The sequence below is a fragment of the Aquila chrysaetos genome, chromosome 15, assembly GCF_900496995.4.
Source record: "Aquila chrysaetos chrysaetos chromosome 15, bAquChr1.4, whole genome shotgun sequence".
NCBI lineage: Eukaryota > Metazoa > Chordata > Aves > Accipitriformes > Accipitridae > Aquila > Aquila chrysaetos.
Window position 1 is genome coordinate 6,057,361 of NC_044018.1, and position 21,400 is coordinate 6,078,760.

At 42.7% G+C, this 21,400-nt stretch overlaps 1 protein-coding gene across 7 annotated transcripts in view; it reads left to right on the plus strand.

Annotated features, from left to right (window-relative positions):
- Positions 1-21,400, plus strand: part of RUNX2 (RUNX family transcription factor 2) — a 223,373-nt gene that overhangs the window by 64,437 nt on the left and 137,536 nt on the right. For 5 of the 7 annotated variants that reach the window (XM_030037300.1, XM_041128816.1, XM_041128818.1 and 2 more), the window contains 3 exons: positions 345-649; positions 7,487-7,643; positions 13,265-13,369. In XM_030037300.1, the coding sequence (XP_029893160.1) occupies positions 345-649; positions 7,487-7,643; positions 13,265-13,369 (567 nt within the window). Of the gene's footprint in view, positions 1-327; positions 650-7,486; positions 7,644-13,264; positions 13,370-21,400 lie in introns of those variants that run through there. The other 2 variants (XM_041128817.1, XM_041128819.1) reach the window with 1 other exon arrangement.

The following is a 21,400-nucleotide window of genomic DNA, read 5'->3' on the forward strand; positions in this document are numbered from 1 at the left end:
GGCGCCCCCAGACCGGCATCGCCCCCCGCCCCGTCCATCTTTCTTTAAAAAAAAAAAAAAAAAGCAAAACAAAAACAGACTGAGATTTTTATTTTTTTTTCTCGTGCGTTTAATCCGCTCCTGTTTTGATTTTTTTTTCCCCGATTTGCTTTTTTGCCCCTTATCCTCACCCCTCCACTTTTTCATTCACCCCTTTTTTCGCTATATATACATATTTTTTTTTTTTTTTACAACCCCCACCCCCCACTACACGCCTCCTCCAGCGATCCCCCTACCGCTCCCCCCCCCCCCCCCCCGCCCCCCAATTCGCTAACTTGTGGCTGTTGTGATGCGTATTCCCGTAGATCCCAGCACCAGCCGGAGGTTCAGCCCCCCCTCCAGCAGCCTGCAGCCCGGCAAGATGAGCGAAGTCAGCCCGGTCGTAGTAGCCCAACAACAACAGCAGCAGCAGCAGCAGCAGCAGCAGCAGCAGCAGCAGCAAGAAGCGGCGGCCGCCGTGCCCAGGCTGCGCCCCCACGATAACCGCACCATGGTGGAGATCATCGCCGACCACCCCGCCGAGCTGGTCCGCACCGACAGCCCCAACTTCCTCTGCTCCGTCCTGCCCTCGCACTGGCGCTGCAACAAGACCCTCCCGGTGGCATTCAAGGTGAGACACCCCCCCCCCCCTCACACACACACACACACACACACAGAGCCCCCCCCCCCCCCATCACACACACCGCCCGCCCGCCTCCCCTTCTCCCGCAGCCGCCGCTGCCCGGGGATGCCTTCCCCCCCCCCCCGCGCCGTGCTTCCTCCCGCAGAGACGCCTCTGTGTGTGTCCCCCCCGCCAACCCCGGGCCCGCAGGGGCTTCTCTGCCCCCCCCCCCCCTACAGTGCCTCCTGTCCTGCCAAACTTCCTCGCCCCCCCCACCTAAATCCAATGCCTCCTGTGCACCCCCCGCAGTGCCTCCCTACCTCCCCCCCCACCCCGTCCTGCAAGTGGCTCCCGTGCCCCCCCCCCGTCCTGCTATGCTTCCTGTGCCCCCCCCCCCCCCTGTAATGCCTGCTCTTGCAGCGTCTGCTCAGTGTGTCCCCCCCGGTCCATGCACCCCTTGCCCTCTCCCACCCGCCCCGCCGGCACACTGCGTCCCCCCCCGGCAGCCATCCCGTTATCTCCATCCCCGCGGGGCAGTACCGGCGTGTGTGCCCCCCCCACTGCTCCTGTGGCCCCCCCCTCCCCAGCAGTACCCCCAGAGACACTCCCTCCTCCCCACAGACCCCTCTCCCGGGCTTTCCTTTTTTTTTTAAAAAAAAAAAAAACCACCCCAGGAATGGGGGGGATTCACCCATCTGCCGGAGCTCAGTGTGGGGGTGCAACGTGGGTGCCCCCCCTCCCCACTGAGAAGACCAGTACCTCACCTACGGGGGTGCCCCTGCCTCCCTCCCTGCTCCCGGGGGTGGGACTGGGGGTTTTGGGGTGGCTTTGAAGCGTGCTGGGGGGGGGGTCCTGGGGTCCCAGGGTCAGGCTGAGGGTGCTGGTGTGGGAGAGGGGGGGCCGGGGCTTTGCCCCCCTACCCCAGAGGCAGCCCGAGTTGAGATGGGGCTGGGAAGGGGGGGGACGGGGCTCCTGGGGGGGGGACGGGACGGGGCCCCTTCACTTCTCCTGGTGGACAAGCGAGGAAGTGTCTGGCCAGAAGACGGTCTCCTTGGCAGGGCTCACACGTTTAAATAATAAATACCACCCCGATCTGCACCGGGGATGCTGCTTTTAATTTTCTGTCTACATCCCCACGGCGCGCTAATGAGAGGAAAAGATTTTTTTAAAAACTGTAATAACAACAACAATAATTGCGTGCTATAAAGCAAGCCCTTTTCCTCCCCTAGCAATATTTGGAAGCGTTCCCCCTGGAGTTTTCTCTCCCGTGGGCTTCGGTAGGGAGAAGGCAGTGGCTGGGGTGTACCACGGCACCTGCCCGGGTGGGATGCGGGGTTGGAGCTGGGGGGGGGTGTCCCTGCGAGGGGCTCATCGCCCCCAGACCCGCTAGGTGAAAAATAACGTGCCTGGAAATCGCTCAAAAGGTAGAAGAGTTTGGAAACGGTCTCGCCCAGCGCATTTCCAGAACGTCGCCTTGTGCTTGCGTTTCCCAATTGCTAGCTGTGTTATCACGGCCGTTTATCTGGGAAAAATTAGTAGAAGCGGTTAAATGAGCTTTAAATGGGCGTTAAAGTGACTGGTGATAAAGATGAAGCTCTGCTTCGAAAATGTTACGGGGGTGCAGATGAGAGTTGACTAAAGAGCTCTTGCGTGGGGGAGCTGGGGCCTGCTCGTGCAGGTCGCGGTGGTCGGGCTGAGTAGAAATGGCAGAAAAATGGGGTGTCTTCTGTTTTCGTGACTTGGCGTTAGCACTCAAAGGCTCTCTAGGTGTGGATCCCGGTGATTCTGATTCACAGGGGCTTCGGGGTAAGGAGGAGGACCTTTCGGAGAATCGTGATTATAATTTAATTGAGCGTTAGATTAAGTTGGTATTATAGTTACTCTTTATAGAAGGGACACGAGAGCGCTTACATTATCGTACTCGCATGGCAGTTTTCATTAGAAACGTCTGAGCCTTCTACCTTACAGCAATTCAAAGGATGCGGTCGCAGTTCATTAGAATAAGGGAAGGATCTAAACTAAATACTAAAGTATTTAGAATATTATTACAGTGAGAATGCTTACGTGTGATAAAAGGATAGAAAAAGGTTTAGAGCATTTCCCAGTCTTCTTGTGTTCATATATATATTTATACATGTCTTATATTTGGGTCCTATATTTGACTGCTGACAGGGAGGAGGTATAGATATGACCAATTTTTCTGATGCATCAGGAGTAGGCATTGCCCCTTGCACTGTTCCACTCTGGGTGCATCTGTTTTCATATGCAGTATGCAATGCGTACTTTTTAAAATATGCCGAAGATATATATGCCCTAATTTACTGGTAAATTAATTTGAAACTCAGTTGAAATAATCTTGAGAATTTAAAAAAAATTATTTCATTTTTCAAAGGTAACTTGCATGCAGCTGTCCAGTACTTTGAGACCAAAGAAGCTGCATGTATCATACAGTGAACACTTGACTGTGATATAACAGAATGGGGATTATCTCTGAAAAGGAAAAAAAGACAGATTTGGGCTCTATCGGCTAAACAGTAACTTGAAAGTAAAATAGCTCACAGACAACACACTTTTTGAAGTTTTATTGGCAATAAATAATATGTTGATGATAATGTTTTGAGTGGTGTGTTAAGTGTGTCATAATTCTCTTGCAGAGATCTCTAGTTAAAAAGTACTCTGGGTATAGCACTGTTTTAATTTAAAAAAACAGATATTAATCATATGCAGGAGAGGAAGTATGTTATAAACAGTGCTGGGCTTGATTATAAGTTTTTGAAATAATGTTGGCTTAGTATTAGATTTGAATTTTAAGTATTAATATTTACACACACTGGGGAGGGAGTCCCTGCTGAGTGTACGAACTAATAAGACTGTTAATGCAAACTGGTTTTGGGGGGAAGAGTATTAGACATCTACCTATTAATATAGCTCTACCTATCTAGTGCTATTCCAGCATAAAAGAAAAAGATACTGTGCAGCCGGGTCCAAATCACATTCACTTCTTAATGTTAATAGGCAGCGGTCCTTTATTTGAGTAGAGTCATCAGAATTTGGCCCTCTGCTTATGTGTCTGCCTGGGAGTTTTTACTGAAAGTCATAAAGACCCGAAATGCCACGTTAGCTCTTACAAGTGGCTTCTGTATGATGCTGATATAGTAGCAAAGAGCCTTCGTGGACCTAAAGGCGGGGGAAAAAAAAGGGACGTGAAGGCTAAGACCTCTCCTCAGTAGCACCACAGTAGTTAAGGGTCTGTCAGCATTTCTCCTCCAAACCCCAATTTTCAGAGTTTATAACTCAGCTGTTTTAAATAGCTTCAAGCTGAAACCTGCTGTATAAATTGTCAGCCCAGATGTATATTTTGAAACAAAAAGTAGTGCAATTCAGTTATTCTGTTTTAAGTTACAGAACATTAAAATATTTTTAATAGTATCAGATGCACTTTTGGCAATCTCAGGAAAACACGTTCTCAATACGGAAGATTTTACACGCAGAGGCTGTTTGAATTCAGCGTTTCGCAAGAAGTGGTAGATATCAATGTTTGTGAGGAACTATTTAGCATGTGCGCTAGCTTTTTTTCGAAACAAGCATTTTACTCTGCAGAAAGTCTTAGTACCTGCTGTTGTACAGTAGTTTTGCTTCGTGCTTATAACTTCCGTCTTTAGGGTACATACTTTGGCCAGTTCAAATCCCACTGGACCGAAACTGGGCAAACAGGTTGCCTAACCAGACGAGAGTTGTGTTATGCAAAAAATACATAGTTATTTTCAACTTGTATGAATTGGTTTGGTTTTATTTTGTGGCTTCATCTGACTTCATGTACCTTCTTGAGCTTTAGTTAAAAAAAAAGCAGAAGCAAAATCTACCTTTAATCACTAAAATGTGTAGGTAGTTTAATGTGGAAAATAAAGATTTTGAAATAGTAGAGATATTTATGTTTCAAGAATAGGTAAGGAATGTGCACTGTGGGTACTTTTAATCTTTAATTTTTTACGCAGTCCTTATTCATTTCACAGTGCACTTACAATCCTCTTTCTAAGAATATGTAAATAACTTTGGATTGATACATGGCATAAAATTACCAAATCAAGGTTTATGCCAACAGTCTTTCAGTATGTAAAGTTACTTTCTAAAATTCTCAAAATGATGTGTATTTCTCCAGGTTTCAAGCCTGTTTTGCAGAGGTTTTTTCTAACCAGTGCTATTATGGATGTGTGCAATAGTCTTCTGGTATTTCATGGCAAAAAAGTATGAAATCACGAAGAGAACAAGTATTTTCCTCCTGTTGCATAGCAGGGGAGCTTCCTATGTAATGGGACTTTCTCTTATTAGCCAAAGTTTTTATTTTGGCCTCTGATTTCGGTTTGTCTCTTCCTTCAGTCTTCTCCTAATGAGACGAATAGCGATATTGCATCACACTGCATCAAAAAGCTGGTGCGTGTCAGTAACGATGCAGTTCTTGATTAGGTGCGATCAGCCCAGGGACTCCGGCAGCGGCACGTGCAGTTTTAGGCTGATGTCTAAGCTGACAAATTGAACTGACATCATCGAGTGGAAAGGGTAGGGAGGAAAGCTCTGAAAAGCAAGGGAGGGTCAGGGGGGGCCTTTTAAGAGGTTTTGCTCCCTCCTGCCCAGGTGTTGCAAGCTGAACCCGTGTTCAGGAGACCGGGTTGAGACGGAGATGCGATGCCGCTGCCTGCTCCGGGCTCTGCTCACCTAGAGAGAAAGAGGTGAGCTGAGGCTGCAGTCATTTCGCTCCCTCTTCCGAGGCCCCTGGCAGACTCACACTTCCTCCTGTGCTCTCGGCTTCTTTGCATTTCTGGAGTTAATGTGATTTTTTTTGTTGTTTTGTGAGATATAAAAAGCATAGCTTGCAACTCCCCTGGATGCTAATGTGCATGGCAAGACCGTCCCGAGATAACGTGGTCTATCGCTAGCTGGGAAGGGAGTGTTTTGTAAGTAGTCTCAAGCCCCATGCTTTAGAGTTTAAGCCAATACCCATTTGTTAAGGGTTAGAGTCAGCTCTATAATCTGTTCAGCAGATTATTACTTGATATTTGATTATTATTTATTATTCCTTACCCCTGGCTTTGAAGACGTCAGACCTGGTTGCTGTCAGACCCAAGGCACTGAGCTAGTGGGACCTCAGATCTTATCCACAGCAGCGGTTCCTGTGTTTTTATATTCAGGGACGTTCATCTCACTTTAAAGTAAAATATTTGCTTGATAGACGAGACCTCACAGTAGTTTGTGGCAAAACTCAGTTTGCATTTTTGCGTGGTATTACCTGGTGTTTTACGGAAAAACAGAAAAGCACCAGTAGGTCCTTTTTGTACAGCGTTTCAGCCTTGCTTTCTTCTTTCTCTTCAATATTTCTTTTAAATAAGATGAGCTATAATTTTCAGGAACACAGTCTATTTTAAATATTTTCAGATTTTTTATACCTTTGTCATTAGTTTTTATTGTTTTGGAGAAACATTGTACAGTGCACTGGGCCACATAATGTTCTCCCTATATATTCAGAACTCCTCATTCTTCCCACTTAATTAATATTACAGTGCAACCTGCAATTGTTAGTTTCAGCTAGGATCATTTATGGGAAAGACATTTCAGGCAGGGCTTATGACAAAATGTAATGTGTATTTCAGGAGACAGAATAAATTATTCTGAAGAATATAAAAAGTCCTATCTGACCATGTAAACTGGTAGAAACTGCAAGGGGATGGACTTTGTATCTCAAGATACATTTTTTTTTCAAGTTCGAGCTCAGCCATGCCATATTTCTGAATCTCTTTTTGTTTTAAATTTATTTCCAGCATCAGTATTAGCTAACTGGGCAGAAGGAATTTATTTTCTTGATACTTTTGTGGGCTTTTTTTACGCCATGTGAAGAAACATGTATTTTCTTCCTAGTAACTAGTACTCCTGTCTGTTTTTACTTCAAAAAGTCACAGTGCAGTAACACTGTAGGTATCCCTGGTGTTTTTGAATTAGAAGACAGTAGCTGTCTGCTCTGTGGCATTTATCTAATCAGATGTTGGAGCGCTACACAACCATTGAAGCATGAAAGTGAGACTATCAGCTAGCTGAAACGTAAGGAGAAACACTTTGATATCTTCTGTTCACCCATCCTGGAATTTGAGGGAGGTATCAGCACTAACCACATGCGACTCTTGCGAGCGCTACGAAAATTTACATGCCTGCAAGGAAATACAGCCTTTGTTTTGTATTGCATCTGAAGAGTTTGAATTGCAGCCATAAAGCGCTCCATCGCAGCAGCGTGTTGGGTGGAGAGCTTTCTCTGCTAATCACCCCGGTGCCACTCCTGGGATGGGTAGACGGCGGGGGGGTTCTCTCTAGCTTGAAGTCTGAGGAGCTCTGGGGTCAGGGTGATGGGTGGAACCAGCGGAGAAGTAGAGCCGAATCTGGGTGATAAGGCTGCTAATAGTAATTTCTAACTTTCCATTTCAAATGTGTTCCTGCGTATAATTTATGGATATGAGCCATGCCTCATGTTTTCTCACTGCTCACTGGTTGCTAAGAACAAAGTTGGCCTTCAGGAAGCATTAAACCATACACTCTACATAAGGATGTTGAATGTTTCTGAAGAACTGTAACAAAGAAGAAACTCCCTATTAGGCTTTGAGAAAGGGAGACAATACAAGATGTTTCTTTGTTTGATGTGGCACTTTGTTCTGTGTTCAGCTAATACATGACTCTTCACCACAGCGGGCTGGAGAAGCTGCCGCAGAGCTTCGTAATGAGCATGGCAGGCTGCAAAGCTGGGATGGAGACACGCGTTTTCAAAGCGTTGCCTCACGAGTTGTGGTTGTCTTCCCATTTTAACAGGTGGTGGCCTTAGGAGAAGTGCCCGATGGGACCGTGGTCACCGTCATGGCTGGAAACGATGAGAACTACTCTGCAGAGCTGCGAAACGCTTCTGCTGTGATGAAGAACCAGGTGGCCAGATTTAATGACTTACGATTTGTGGGCAGAAGTGGAAGAGGTAGGCCGCTGCATTTTATGTGTCCATAATGAAGTAAAACCAATGTCTAGACGTCAAACTTACTTTGCAATGAAATACTGATCAATCTGTAAATACATCGTTGTCGGCCTTTCATTTGGAGGGATGAACGCATGTTTTATTTGCAAACATCAGCATTTGTGCAAACCAAGTTAAGAGTTTCTCTTAAGTTTTTCTGACTCCTCACGCCTGTACATTTTTATGAGATGCCAGTTGTGAAAAATGATTCACAGAATACCTGCTTCCCTATTTTAATCACACAGCAAAGGTGGAAGGAGATGGGGGTATTTGTGATCTGGGTTCCGTGGAGTCAGAGAGTGTATCTCAGGCCACTGCAATGAGAGGTGGAGAATTCCCTTTAGCAGTAGAGCTGCTTCTGAAGTTGTTGTAGAAGACCTGTAATTAAGGGGATTTTGCATATCACATGTGCTATGGGTTATATTCTTTAAGGGCTTACATCTTTAAAGGCTTACAGCTATTGGTGGAAAGCTTTCTAGTGACTTCCCTGCCCTTTACAATCAAACTGCATATGACCTGCAGAAATAAGCTGTACTTTTCTTTTTAGTAAACTGGTTGACTTTTTATGAATTGGGCTTGAACAAAATTTAACCTTTACTTTAAATGACAGGGTAACTTTCAGGTTGGGGGTTTTTTTTTGAAGATGTAGAGTGCTGTCATTGTCTTCCAGCTGTTTAGGAGCTTCCTATAATCTGGAAACTGCACTGCACTCATAGAAAGCCTTTGTAATCATTGCAAGTTTGCCAGAATTCCTCTTTAAGATTCTTGTAGCTGCTTTCAAATTTCAGGTAATGATTGAAAGGATAGCTTGAAGGAAGCTGGCACTTAAGTTTTTACTGCAGGTTTGTTATATCAGTCATTGATTCAACCTACATTTTTTTTCCTTTATGTATTTGAAGTAATTATTAATTTTTTTAACTAGCTCTGCATAGGGCAAAACAAAGCAATAGAAGCTGAACAACTGTGTTGGGAAATTAGCAATAAAGCTAATTTTACAGTAATATTCTTTAGAAAGCAGTTGTAATTCATCTTAAGGAAGGAAAGAATATTTGTCCAACAAAAAGGTTAAACATATGACAGAGGCCTAGATAGTCTAAATCACTTGGCACGCTTTTACAAGTGCTTTGTGAAAGTGAGTCCATAAGCGTGGCTTACAGTGGCTATTTTTTATTTTGGTGACGTGGCTAACAATTCTCTTTATCATTTTACAGCTTTAAAAGTATCAATAATAAAGAATAACTTGAAAGTCAGAGTAACTGTTGCAACAGTAATGCAATATAAATATGGAGTTCATTGCCCTTTCGGATAAGGTGTTACCTATGTCTTCCATTTGTCTTGCTTTCTTTAAAAAAACCAGTCTGCTTTGTTATTCTGCTGATGGATTAGGTTTGAAAGTTCTCTGGCTCCATCACTACTGCTGCCTTACAGTAAAAGTTCAGTAGTGTATCAGTCTTTCAGTAGTGCTGAAAAAGAACTGAAATGTGATGTACTACCTCTGATCTGTGAATTTAATTTGAAACCCATGATACATACTTTTTATTAAAGTGTAGGAAATGAAATAGAGGGCCTAAAGCCTCAGTAGATACGGCTACAGACACATACAAACACAAACCTCCTAAAATTTGATTCCAGTAGTTTAATTTATATTTGTATCTAGCAGACTTGGAATAGACTTTTTCTCTGATCAATCTGAGTAGAATCTATGGAAAAGCGATAGTGTACTTTTCAAACCCTCAACATATTTATTTAAGAGACTTCAAAGAAAAACAAAGGGTGTGCACTGTTTTACTATATTGGCTTTCTGAGTTTTGGCTAGTTTCCCAAATAGCAATTTTTATATTTAAAAAAAAAAAAAAAAAAAAAAGGAAGAAAAAAGACAGACTTAACTGCTTGCAGACTTTTCACGCATGGAAGATGAAGAAAGCTTCTTTTGATGAAGTGTAATTATGTCCAAACAGAGCTGACCCCCTCCCCCTATATTTCTTATGATCTTAACGGAAGAAAGTAGGGCTTTTCCTTTGAAGCAGCCGGGACTCGGTGGAGGATCTGAAATGCTGCATTCTGCTGCCAGAGGCAGGATGGAGAAATTGGTCCAGACTTGTCTTCCAGACTTAGAACAGAGAGGGGGAGAGAGAGAGAGGGAGAGAAGGAGAAAGAGTTATCATTAATGATAGATTTTTAGAACTCTGCTTAAAATAGCAGGAAAAGAAAGCAGTAGTTGCAAACAGAAGTGAGAAAGCTCCTTACGTAGACAAATATCGGTAAATACAGGTCTTGAAGTAGAACAGGAAAAATAAAGTAATAAAGAAATCATTTTTCGGTGGCGAGAAACTAATCCACACCTGTTCCTGACTTTAGATTTACATCTTTCTAAACAGCTCGCTCTTTGATCTCTGTATCTCTAAATTTGATTGTGAAGTCTGAATCATCAACTTACCACTTCACCTCCTCTCCCACGTTCTTTCTTGCTTCCCATGGCTCAATGGAGAAACTTGATTTTTATACATATTAATGTTGCTTGCCTGACAGAAGCTTCACGTTTTTGTTTGTATAATTTCTTTCAAACACCTTTTCTGGATTCATAAGAATAAGTAACCGGGGTGCTTTATGTGAATGCAGAAGTTGTTTGTATGTGGTTTTCAGGCAGTAGTTCACTTTTACAAGCCTGATCCACAGCGCAGAGAAGAAAGAATTCCTGTCTTCAATAAGCAAAGGATCATAACCTTAATTTTGTTGTGTCCTGATACTTTAATCACATTAGCATCTAACTGAAAAAATATGCAACATGCACAAGCTGCTGAGTCTCCTTTCAAGCTAATTTCTGGGGTTTGCCTTGTGCTTCAGCATATGTCCATCTCGTCCTCCTGTGTCAGCTGGGCTCACATGTGTGAATAACAAAGAATGCACAGTTTAGACACACTGAAGCAATAGTGCCAGATGACTGCTTGGCTGGGGAATTTAATAAAAGAGAACTACAATTAGTCTTTAGCCTCTAAAAGTGGATAGTTGAAATGACTAAGGGCAATAAAAAAAGGTGATAAAAAGTGCATTAAAGGATTTCGTAACTGAGGAGGGATATCTGTGAAATATCTGTGGCAGGCATAAGCATCACCGAAACAGGGGACCTTAAAAATTTATTTTGTTCTTAATCCTGTAATATGTAAATCATCTCTTGAAAGCTCTGGAACCTGAGTGCGCTGGCGGGGCCGCGCAGCTCCCTGCGATGAAGTGATGTATTGTTTACCGAGTGCGAGGGGGCTTCATCAGCATTACTTCATCAATGCTTCGGTTTGGTAGAATACCAGTTAGGGAACAAAAACAGTTTCCCTTTCAAATTAGTCGCTTACCTGCTGAGCTTGGGCTGGCCGAGAGGTGACAGTTTAGAAATGCTCACAGGCGAGGTCAAAACGTAGCTCTTGATATTAAGGAACGCATTTTTTCTGGCCGCTGTATCCTGTTGAGGTAGTATAGAAAATCTTGCAGTGCTTTTCTATAGAATGATTTTACAGAGTCTTACAAATAGTATATTTTGTTAATTTTTAGTCGTGATAGACTTTTATACTGATTTGGCGTATAAATAGAAAGGTAGCATTGGAAGGACAAATCCTTCATTCGAAGGTATATGGGAAATCCCTTACGTATCTTTGTTACCAATAATATTCTACTGATTTTACATGGGTAACTGAACGTCATCATCCTGCAATGTAATAGTCAGAACTTTTTGACATGATAAGCCGAAGGAGGCCTTAAACCTGTCCCTGGCGAATTATGTATCTCCAAGCAACAGGCTGAATTCCTGCTTGGAGAGGGATAGAAGGCACGGACCCTGTTCAGCCCCGAAGAAGCAGGCGTGGAGGCACTGAGTGCTTCGGTAGGGCTGTTGCTGCGTGTCTGAAGGCTGCCTACGCACACGCTGCGCGCCGGCCGGACACGCCGTTTACCCCTGGGGACGGCGGGTGGGCAGGACGGGGCAGGGACTGGACGTCCCGCGTACAGCAGACTCTCCTCCTGTGACCATCGCTCTCGAAAGATCTGAGAAATAATCCATTTCCCAGTGAGACTGGGGAAGGCCGCCTTCAGCCACGCATCTCCACTGAGATAGAATTCAGCCTCCTGAGATTTTGGCACCTCGGCCGGGGTCCTGACCTTCCCTCTAACCTGCGTCTCTCAGAGAGCTGGGCACAGCTGGAGTGCAGCTACACCTGGAAATTCGTTTTACTCTAGATGACAGTTATATTTCCTTAAAAAAAAATCCATGTCACATTCTAGTTCGTGAAAAATATAGCCAAGACAGTTTGAAGTTGCACTCCTGATAATAAATGATGCGTGTCTCAGGCAGGTTTGGGGGATATACGACTTGGACCAGAGAGAAAGACCAATTACTAGATTTGACAGCCAAAGCCCTGTTCTGTATTATGCCTTATATATAAGCTGTTCTATATTAGGCTCGGAAAAACTGCATTAAGTTTGTGCTGTTACATATCGTTTAAGATTTGTGTCTTGATTGAATTCCTTCAGAGTTCAGCAAGAGGAAAAGCCCTAGCAACAAAAATGCATGTATACACACGGGGGGGGGGGGGGGGGGGGGGGGGGGGGGGGAGTTTTAAGTGTCTGGTAAAGTAGCAGCTTAAATGAGCACGAAGGCCGAAGATTGCTGACTGTTTTATTGAGTCACTGTTGTACGCCCACCTTTTCCTGTCTTGAAACAGTTTTCAGTTTTGACTATCTGACATGACTAACCGTTGCATATCTAACAGATTACAACTGTCAGTGAGTCTCCCGAACGGGGGCCAGCGCCTTGTGAGAATGTGCGCTCAGACACAGGCAGCTCCCTTTATTTATTTCTTTTTAACGTTTTCATTCAGCTAAAGGCTGCGGAAGATCTTGTGCAATCTCTGCATGAACTCGAACTTTGGAAAATAAAAAAAATGCAGACTTACGATAGCAACGTGCATGCACACAGCAGTTTCTCACCCTCATGGGAAAGCTGGGGGCTTTCTTAGTATTTCATAGATGGAATATATGTAGGGGAAAAAAGTGTGTTCCAGTAATAATGATATCATCATATTACCCCTGGCATATGAAGGACAGGAGACACTGATTCCCTGTTAAAATGACTCCCAGGAGGAAAATATATTCTTTCCTCATCTTATTGTAGTCAAGTCAAACAAATGAAATGATAAAACTGTGTGAAGTAAATAACATGTGGCCACATTCTGCTCTCTGTCACACAGCTGCAAAACTGGAGTAAATTTTTAAATTATCTGACTAGCTTTGGATTTACACCACTTTCAATACAGCAAAGAATTTGGCTTGTCTTCAGCAGTGAATCACTTTTGTTCTGTCATTGTATGATGACCCATTATTAAATAAGAAACATTTAGATTGTCAACACATGGACATATTCTTGACATAGAGTAAAACTGAAGGGGAGGAAAACTCCTATGGTCAGTTATGTTTTTAATTTTCACGATTGTGGTAACGACAGGGAATAATTTTAAACGTCTCTGATTCTTTACTGAACATGCATGTGACTGTTTTCATGTTGTAATCACTCATTCCTTGTTGTTTTTTTCCCTTTGTAGGGAAGAGCTTTACTTTGACAATAACTGTCCTGACAAATCCCCCCCAAGTCGCTACATACCACAGAGCTATAAAGGTTACAGTGGATGGGCCAAGGGAGCCAAGAAGTGAGTATTATATTCTTATTTTTGCACTTATGTCTGGTTAATTTTGTTTAACAGAGACCCATAAATGAAATATATATCTTTGTCAAACATTGGTTCTTGCTCAGCAAAATATGTAAGCGCATGCTTAATTCGGAGTCTATTGGACCACACACGTACTTGCATTAAACACACACTTAAGTGCTTGGCTGAATTTGGGCAATCACAAACCTGATTCTCATTCACATCAAGGTCTTGATACATTATCTGCCAGTGTAAATGAGAACTAAACCCACTGTATTTATATATAATCTGATTTAGGCATAATAGACACAATCCTGCAACATGCTGAATTCCCTAAACTCCTGTAAGCTTCCAACTGAAGACGTTTAGAACAAAATAGGAGAGGGATCTTTCAGGATCAGTCCTAGTGCAGAGAGAAAATATATAATATAGTGCCTTTTTGTTTGCCCTTAAATTCTTTTGCCATCAGATAATTAATGCACCTGGTTAATCTCATCATACCTGAAATTGGTTTTCAGCTATGGACTCATCATAGACCCCTGGGGGCCAAAGAAAGATAAAAAACAGCATATCAACAGCATGGTCTTTGTTTCTTATTTGCGCACAGAAAGTACATTTTATTTAAACATAGTCCAGCAGATTTTCACTCGGCACGTTTATCTCATAGCAGTGCACCTTCCTAACTTACTAAGAATCTATTTGCAATGATCGCTGGCTATATTTTTATGACAATTGTGGTTTGTCATGTTCTAGCAGTTTTATGGGTAGCACTTATTTTTAGATACAGTGAAGTCTGGTTAATCCATCATGGTTTATACGGCTGTCTCTCTGTCTAGCACATTTAGCTGGTAACCGGTCTCACATCGTATGGGTATTACTGATGAGCCAGTTCTGGAGTTTTTTCTTAATCTAACTAGAACAACTCTTTCTAAATTGATTGGATTAACCAGGTATAGCTGTACTTAAATTACATTTAGAGATTAAGAATTATTTTATGAATAACCACATTAAAAAAAATCCCTATAATGGAAGCATCTCAAATAATTATTTTGCCTTTGATCTGCACATACAAATGAGACCTTTAAGGAGCTTTCATGGAGTTTTGTTTAAAATACCACGAAGACAGAATAAGTAGAAAGACATAGACAGAATTCATGCAGTTAAGTGTTTCTCGTGCTAATACACGCTGCGGTGTCACCTCCTCTTACACTGAGAGACGGGAACTGAAATGCCTTCTGTAAGAACTGTCCAGGCTGTAGAGTTTCACCTCGGGTAACAGATAAGAAAAAGCAAGTAGCTATGGATAGATTTCATTACATAGATAGTTGCATTGCTACCTGCTCACAGCTGAAGTGTCCGTCTGTCACAGCGAGGGGATTTTTGTTCTGTCTTCTCTCCCTAGCTGAATCAGTTCCCATTTTTAATTTTCACCTGCAGCTGGTGCTCCGTGTAGCTTACTTGGAGACACTGGGCAAACTGCATTCATGGAGTAAAACCCAGGGAGTAAGTTACATATCATTTAGCCATTCCCATTTGGAGGCTGCTTCCATGTATGTATTGAGGCATCTGCAAAAGAGGAAATGTCCCAGCAGAGGACACAACCGCTGTGAAAGAGCGGAGCGGTTTGAAAACGATGCAGACAATAGCGTGGACTACGCTGTGTAGCACAGAAAGGGAACCTCTTTGCGTTCGGACTAACCATTTTGGTGATCAGTGGATAAAAATGAGGCTGTGTTCATATAACTTAGTAAGATTTCCAAGTTCTGCTGGAGTTTTTTAGTTTAGACCTGAAAGGCCTTTGTGTGTGATACCTGTCTGCTATTCTCATTGAATAGCTGAAGCTAGGAATGCTCGGTAACTTAGTTCTTATAGCCTAGATGGAGTTATTGTGCCTTTCTTCATCTTTTTTTTTTTTCTTTTTTTTTAAAGAAAGCCAAATTTGAGCTTGAATGTCCATCTGAATTTTAATATTTTGGCTAAATACTTAGTGAAGCTCTACTCTGGGGTCGGTTTCGTTCTGCAAGTTTTGTTATTGCAGTCTGATACTTTCAAAGCTATGACACCTCCAGAATGACTAGTTATTAAACGTGAATTTTCAGGGAAAGAGTAGCTCCAGTGAGCTGTCAGAGTTTCACTGAAGTTCTGCTTCCTTCTGAGAGCCTCTGCACTCGTGTAGACTTATTACTGTTTGGTAGTAATCGTTCAAGAAGTGAATCTGGCATTGACGTTGCATAAGGAAAATTAGGTGGTTGGGGGCAATAAGGAATTCAAGTCAAGGAGTGACTCTGATAGCAAATGTGTTTTTCTTAACAAATTATGTATCGGCAAATAGTGCCCCTCTCTGCCAGGATCTGTATTTCACCTCGACATCTCAAGCATGTTATCCTAGTTTTCTTCTCTGGCAGCTCAACCAGAGCTGTCACATCACAAACAACTTTTTTCTTAATATACACATCTGGCGTTGGCAGTTGGACCAACTTCATAAGAGCACATGATCATCATTCATTACAAGATTAAAAAGTACCCCATGGCATCATTGATGTTTTTTAACTTTGATCTTTTGCAGTTGTGATTCATCTCAGTTATAAAACTTCCCTTTAAAGGAACACAACCGATGACTTATTAGAACCTTCATTCTAAGTAGCGTAAACATAAAATTATGCACATCTTTACAAAATGTCATTTACTTTGTTGCCAGCTTATCATTTTAAGACATGACATCATGCTTTAGATCGTGAATTTGTAAGGCTTGTTTATAGGCAAGGCACTCTGACCTTCTGTTGGCAAGTTGACTCAAGCGAATGAATGCTGTGTGCTTTCCAGGAGCAGTAGGAGCAGCAGCAATACCATGACAGATATCACAGTCATTTAGAGCCTGACTTTAAGAGTGCTGAACAGTCATGGCATGCAGTGACTCCAGTTGGTGTTTTGGATGCTCAGCACTTCAGAAAGTCAGGTTCTGAAATGTAAGTGCCATTTAGTCGTATTAAACATATGCTTGTAGAAGCTTGCTGCCTTGCCTCTCTGTTATTATTTTAAAATATTTTAATAGAGGCAGTGATGTCAGGTTGCTCTATTAGGAAAACCTGCCCATTTCTATATGAGAAAAGGTCTTCTAATGATTTTTCCTTTGAAAAGATTTATTTATTTTTAATTATCTATTTCAGTCTGTCTAATTACCATTCAGGGACATCTACTGTGTTGCACAGTCTGTCTGCTGGATTGAGAGAGCGCATTGCACTCTGAGTGATGGAGTCTGGAGACAGGGTTGTATAAGATCTTTGGGAATCATTGGGAAATCCTGCAGATATTTTTCTCTCCTCATATCCAAGATAAAACCTCTGCCATATGCATGTCTTAGCCCGCAGAGCTGCCTTCCAGCTGGGAGGGCTGAAAGAAGTTTTCCGGAGAAGTAAGTAAGTTGTCATGAGGTCATAACTGACCAACAGATAGCAAAAGGTCACTGTAAAGGAATTAAAAGAAGAAAAAAACAGAACAAAAAAACCCCAAACCTTTACCTAAGCCCCTCTTTAATACCTTTGCCTTACCTCATCACAAATACAGAAATAATGATTTACCCTTCAATAGTGGTACCTTTCGAATAGGAGACATGTACTCCTTGCTGGCTGCTTTTGGTAGAAGCCCAGTCAGGAGGGAAATCATGAGGAAGGAGGGTGGAGAATTCTATGTATTTTTATATTTTGCCTGACTTCCAAAGACTTTAGTTCGTCTCTAGTTAAAGGTGGTCTCCAAAGTCACCGACCACAATTTTCTTTATCAGCATGAGTGGAAAAGTAGTTCTGAGCTTTGAACTGAAGCGTTTCAGTAGGAGAAAACTGCTCTATTTCATTCAGCTCCCGAATATTTCTCTGCTGCTGCAGCTTGCAAGGTGCACACGTGATGAAAGGTATGAGCAAACATCGCCTTTTTGTCTGTGCACACTGCAGAAGCCAGCGAAAGCCAGAGAGAGGTTCTGCTCAGCCTTTGTATTAACTGTTTGGCCGACCCGGCTTATAAAACGCAGATAAGTGATTGAGATTTTTGAGATTCCTCGACTTAAAACCATAACAGTTTTTAGGAAGTTATCCCTCTTTTCTTTCAAAGGCAGAGGGTGGAGGGGTAAGTCTGGGGCTAGTGGAATGTGCTTTGGAGTAGAACAGCTTTAAATCTTTCAGGGTTTGGGGTTTTTTTTTTTAATTTTTTTTTTCTTCTTTTTTTTTTTCTTTTTTTTTTTTTTTTGACTGCCTGTCAGGAGCTGGGCTGGTGGCCAAGCAGGAAATGACACATCGAGAGGCATTTGTGTTGTGCAACATTTTGTGGAACTGATGCAAGGATACATTGTCTGTTTACGCATTCCTCTGCTAACAGCCTGCATGGCAGTAATTTTATTCAGGGACACATGGCATGCTACAGCAAGGAGCTAGATCCTTAACATCTCTTTATGCAGAATTATCACAGCAGTTAAAACACGCTGTGTGTCCCCCGTTTAGAATATTCTCTGGCTTGCCTTCAAAAACCACTCTACCAGCCCCCCTTCCTTCCCAAGAATATATTGATTTGGCTGTGGGTTTTTTTGCACTGTGGTAAATTGGGGCAGTGCAGAGAGAGAGAGTTTGCAGAACAAGAGGAAATTTTACAGGCAGGTCCTACTTTGTGCATCTACCTCAGACCGTAAATGTAGCATCGCAGTTTTTTTCAAGCAATGCGTTGCAGACACTGAACACGGAAGTTTGCATCTGCACGCGTTTTGGCCCAGCGAGGAGGTTTTTAATTAAAGTCAATGCTAAATACCCTGAGGTACGATGAACGAGTCCTGGGTTTTCATCCAAACTGAAGTCAGAATATCTGTGACTCGCGCTGGTGTCGTTCAGAGTGACAAATCTCTACTGAGAGTGGCTGGGTTATTCCGGATTTCTCCCAGCATAAGTGGGAGCAGAGGAAGGCAGAGTGGGCGGTCTGGCGGTTTGCAAGTTGCTCTAAATGACTTTGTAAAGCTTTAACGTTTGCATTATAATGCCCCTTTGTAAGAAGTGAGGCAAAATGTGATTATACAGCCAAAGAAATGTTCAGCGTGGCTATGCTATGGAGTTTAGGTTCTTTTCTGTGACTATTGTTAGCATATTTGAGCATGACCACAGTCCACTTGTAGGCTGGGACCTGACCTCCTGTGCCGAGGTCCCCAGTAAAGAGCTGAGGTGTTTCTGATTTCAGTGGTACATCACCAGGTCCTTCTTGCAGTTGTAAAATGCGAGACATCATAGTCTCACTCACTATCATTTGCTGCTGGTTTATGTTTTGCAAATGTGTCATTTCACAAAACCGTACTAGTTGGGGACTGGAGCTCCTGAGCGTTCCCAGAGGCTGTAAGAAACTGGTGGAATGATTCAAGTGTTCCTCGTCAAAGGTGGCAGACATTATATATATGCCAGTGGTTTAGGCTTACGTTTGAGCTGGGTGTGTAACCCACAGAGCAGCGCTTCTTACAGTTACCCCGACCACGATGCGTGCCTCTGGAACAAGGTGACCAGGAGGCTGTCGGGGCTGGTAGCTGCATGCCAAGGACCAGTCAGTTCTTGTTTGCACCGCTGCGGCTAGAGAGGGGCTGATGCGTAAAAACTCATCGTCTGAGGGATAGACTGTGACAGTAAAAATAATTTCTTTTCCAGTGATCATAACTCTTATCTGCTGATGCAGAGCATAGGGTAAGATGAAAGCGAAACCTACTTAGTTCACTCATGGCTTGAATTCATACACTGCTGTTCTGAAATGTCAGTGATCTATGGTGACACCGGCTGGCTCTCTCCATAGGAGGAAATTGCTGCCCAGGGAGGTGATGGAATGACCGTGTATTTTTTTCACTGTTACGGTGAGAGGGAAAAGGCCTTGAGAAGATTATGTAAAACAAATGGGCAAGTCTGAGCGTAAAACCATTCCCTAAGATATCCTCATCAATAGTAACGCAGTCTGGGTTTGTATTTGTCAACAAAGCAGATCGTTTCCATCCCATTGTAGAGGGAACACTGCTTCCAAACACTCTATTCCTAGTACATTTGGCACGTAAAGAGGACCATCATGGTATTTTTTTGATATTGCAGCTATTGCTGTTTGTATTCAAAATGTCTCTCCAAGCCACAAATGAAATCGTGGCCCTTCTGCATAGCTGTGCTGCATAGTCGTATGGTAAGAGAGTTTTGCCCTGAACAGCTTACAATCTCCATTAAAAATACAGATGGGAAAAGGGGTTACAACTAAACAAATGAAGTCAGTGGTGGAAGTGAGTTCATTCTGTATCTCCGTACAGCACGACTACGAGGAAAGGAAAAGTGAAAGACATTTTTATAAGTCTGTGCCTCTACTCCATGTAGGTACTGTGGAGGAAAATGGTATTAAAAAAGGCATTAGAGCAGCTTTTCCCAGACCATTTTGTTCCATACTTTCCTCCCCAGAGAACTCTTGTACATCTTCACTTTTGAAATGCATTTAGCTTGTTGCTACTAATAGCAGCATTTTTTCTCACACGTCAGTGTAGCACCTCTTATACCTCTCCCTCCACTTTCCAAAGTGGGTTGGGAAGTAGGGAACAGGGCAAATATGTTTGGGAGACGCTGCATCAGAGTAGTAGTGTAAGTAGAGTACTTATGTAGTTCTTCCTTGCTGGCAATCCCAAATTCCTTTATAAGGTTTCTATAAAATTTATTTTTATTCTCCATATAAACTTCATTCTCCACTGAAACATGGTCATCCCAGACGTGAAACACAGATGCTGATTTAACCAGACAAGGAATGCAGAAGAGGAAATGAGGAAGAATATCATACTTAATTGAAACTTCAGGGGAAGAAACTTAGTAATGATCTCATGCTGCAGCGTGTTTGGGACACCGGATACCTTACTTTTATGAAGAACTGGGCTCCTTAATGCATGTGTCTCCTCAGATCCCCTGTTACGTATCTCATCTACAGTAGACCAGCTTACTCAGCACAATAGTGGCTCACTGTGGACTGAGGGTGGCTTTCAGCTCTCCAAAAATTAGACATGGAGGGTAGGTTTCCTCTGAAGCAAATGAGGAGACACAGGCACTTGCACAGAGTGATTCATCCCACCTATCTTAATGTCTATCTTAGAATGCAATGAACTGCCCTTTAGAGCTATCTGTCCCTTACCATTGATTATAAAATCTTAGAATGCAATGAACTGCCCTTTAGAGCTATCTGTCCCTTACCATTGATTATAAAATCTTAGAATGCAATGAACTGCCCTTTAGAGCTATCTGTCCCTTACCATTGATTATAAAATCTTAGAATGCAATGAACTGCCCTTTAGAGCTATCTGTCCCTACCCATTGATTATAAGTGGAGGCTAGATGACTAGCCTAGACTAGGCACCCTGTTTTTGAGATGGCTGAATTCAGATGAGATTACGAGATATTCTAGTCCTAAAGTGTACCTAATGACTGCTGTGAAATTCAGGCAACCTGAGTTAGCTTTGAAGCAGGTAGCTCAGGTAGTGATAGCAGTACAGTCACAGATAACATGGAGCTCAGCACTGGTTAACCAACTGTTTGCCCAGCTTTTTGGGTGGATGCTTTGTCTTCAGTTGAACTGTGAGCAGTCCACGCTACATTTCTGACAATGCAAGGAGTTGTTTAAAGCTGACTTTGAAGTGTCTGTACAGCTGCCATAATGAGTGCAATACACACATACCTTAAAAAATGATGCTATCTACTCAGGCATCATTATCACCTTTTGCAGGATTTCAGTAGTCAAGTACTGTTCAGGTCCTACTCAGCTTGGCTTGTGTGAACTGCTGAGATTAAAACTCAGGTTATTTAGCTGTAGGCGTAGTATTCAATAAGATTCTCACACTAACTAAAATATTGCAGCTGCATAAGAAACAATATAAAGGTGCTAATACACTTTATAGGTGTTACCTAAAGGTGAAGAATATTGGGGAACACATTTAAAGATTTTCCTAGCACTGGGAAATACTCCATGTTTCCAATGTTCCAGCTTCACATCAGAACATATTAATTG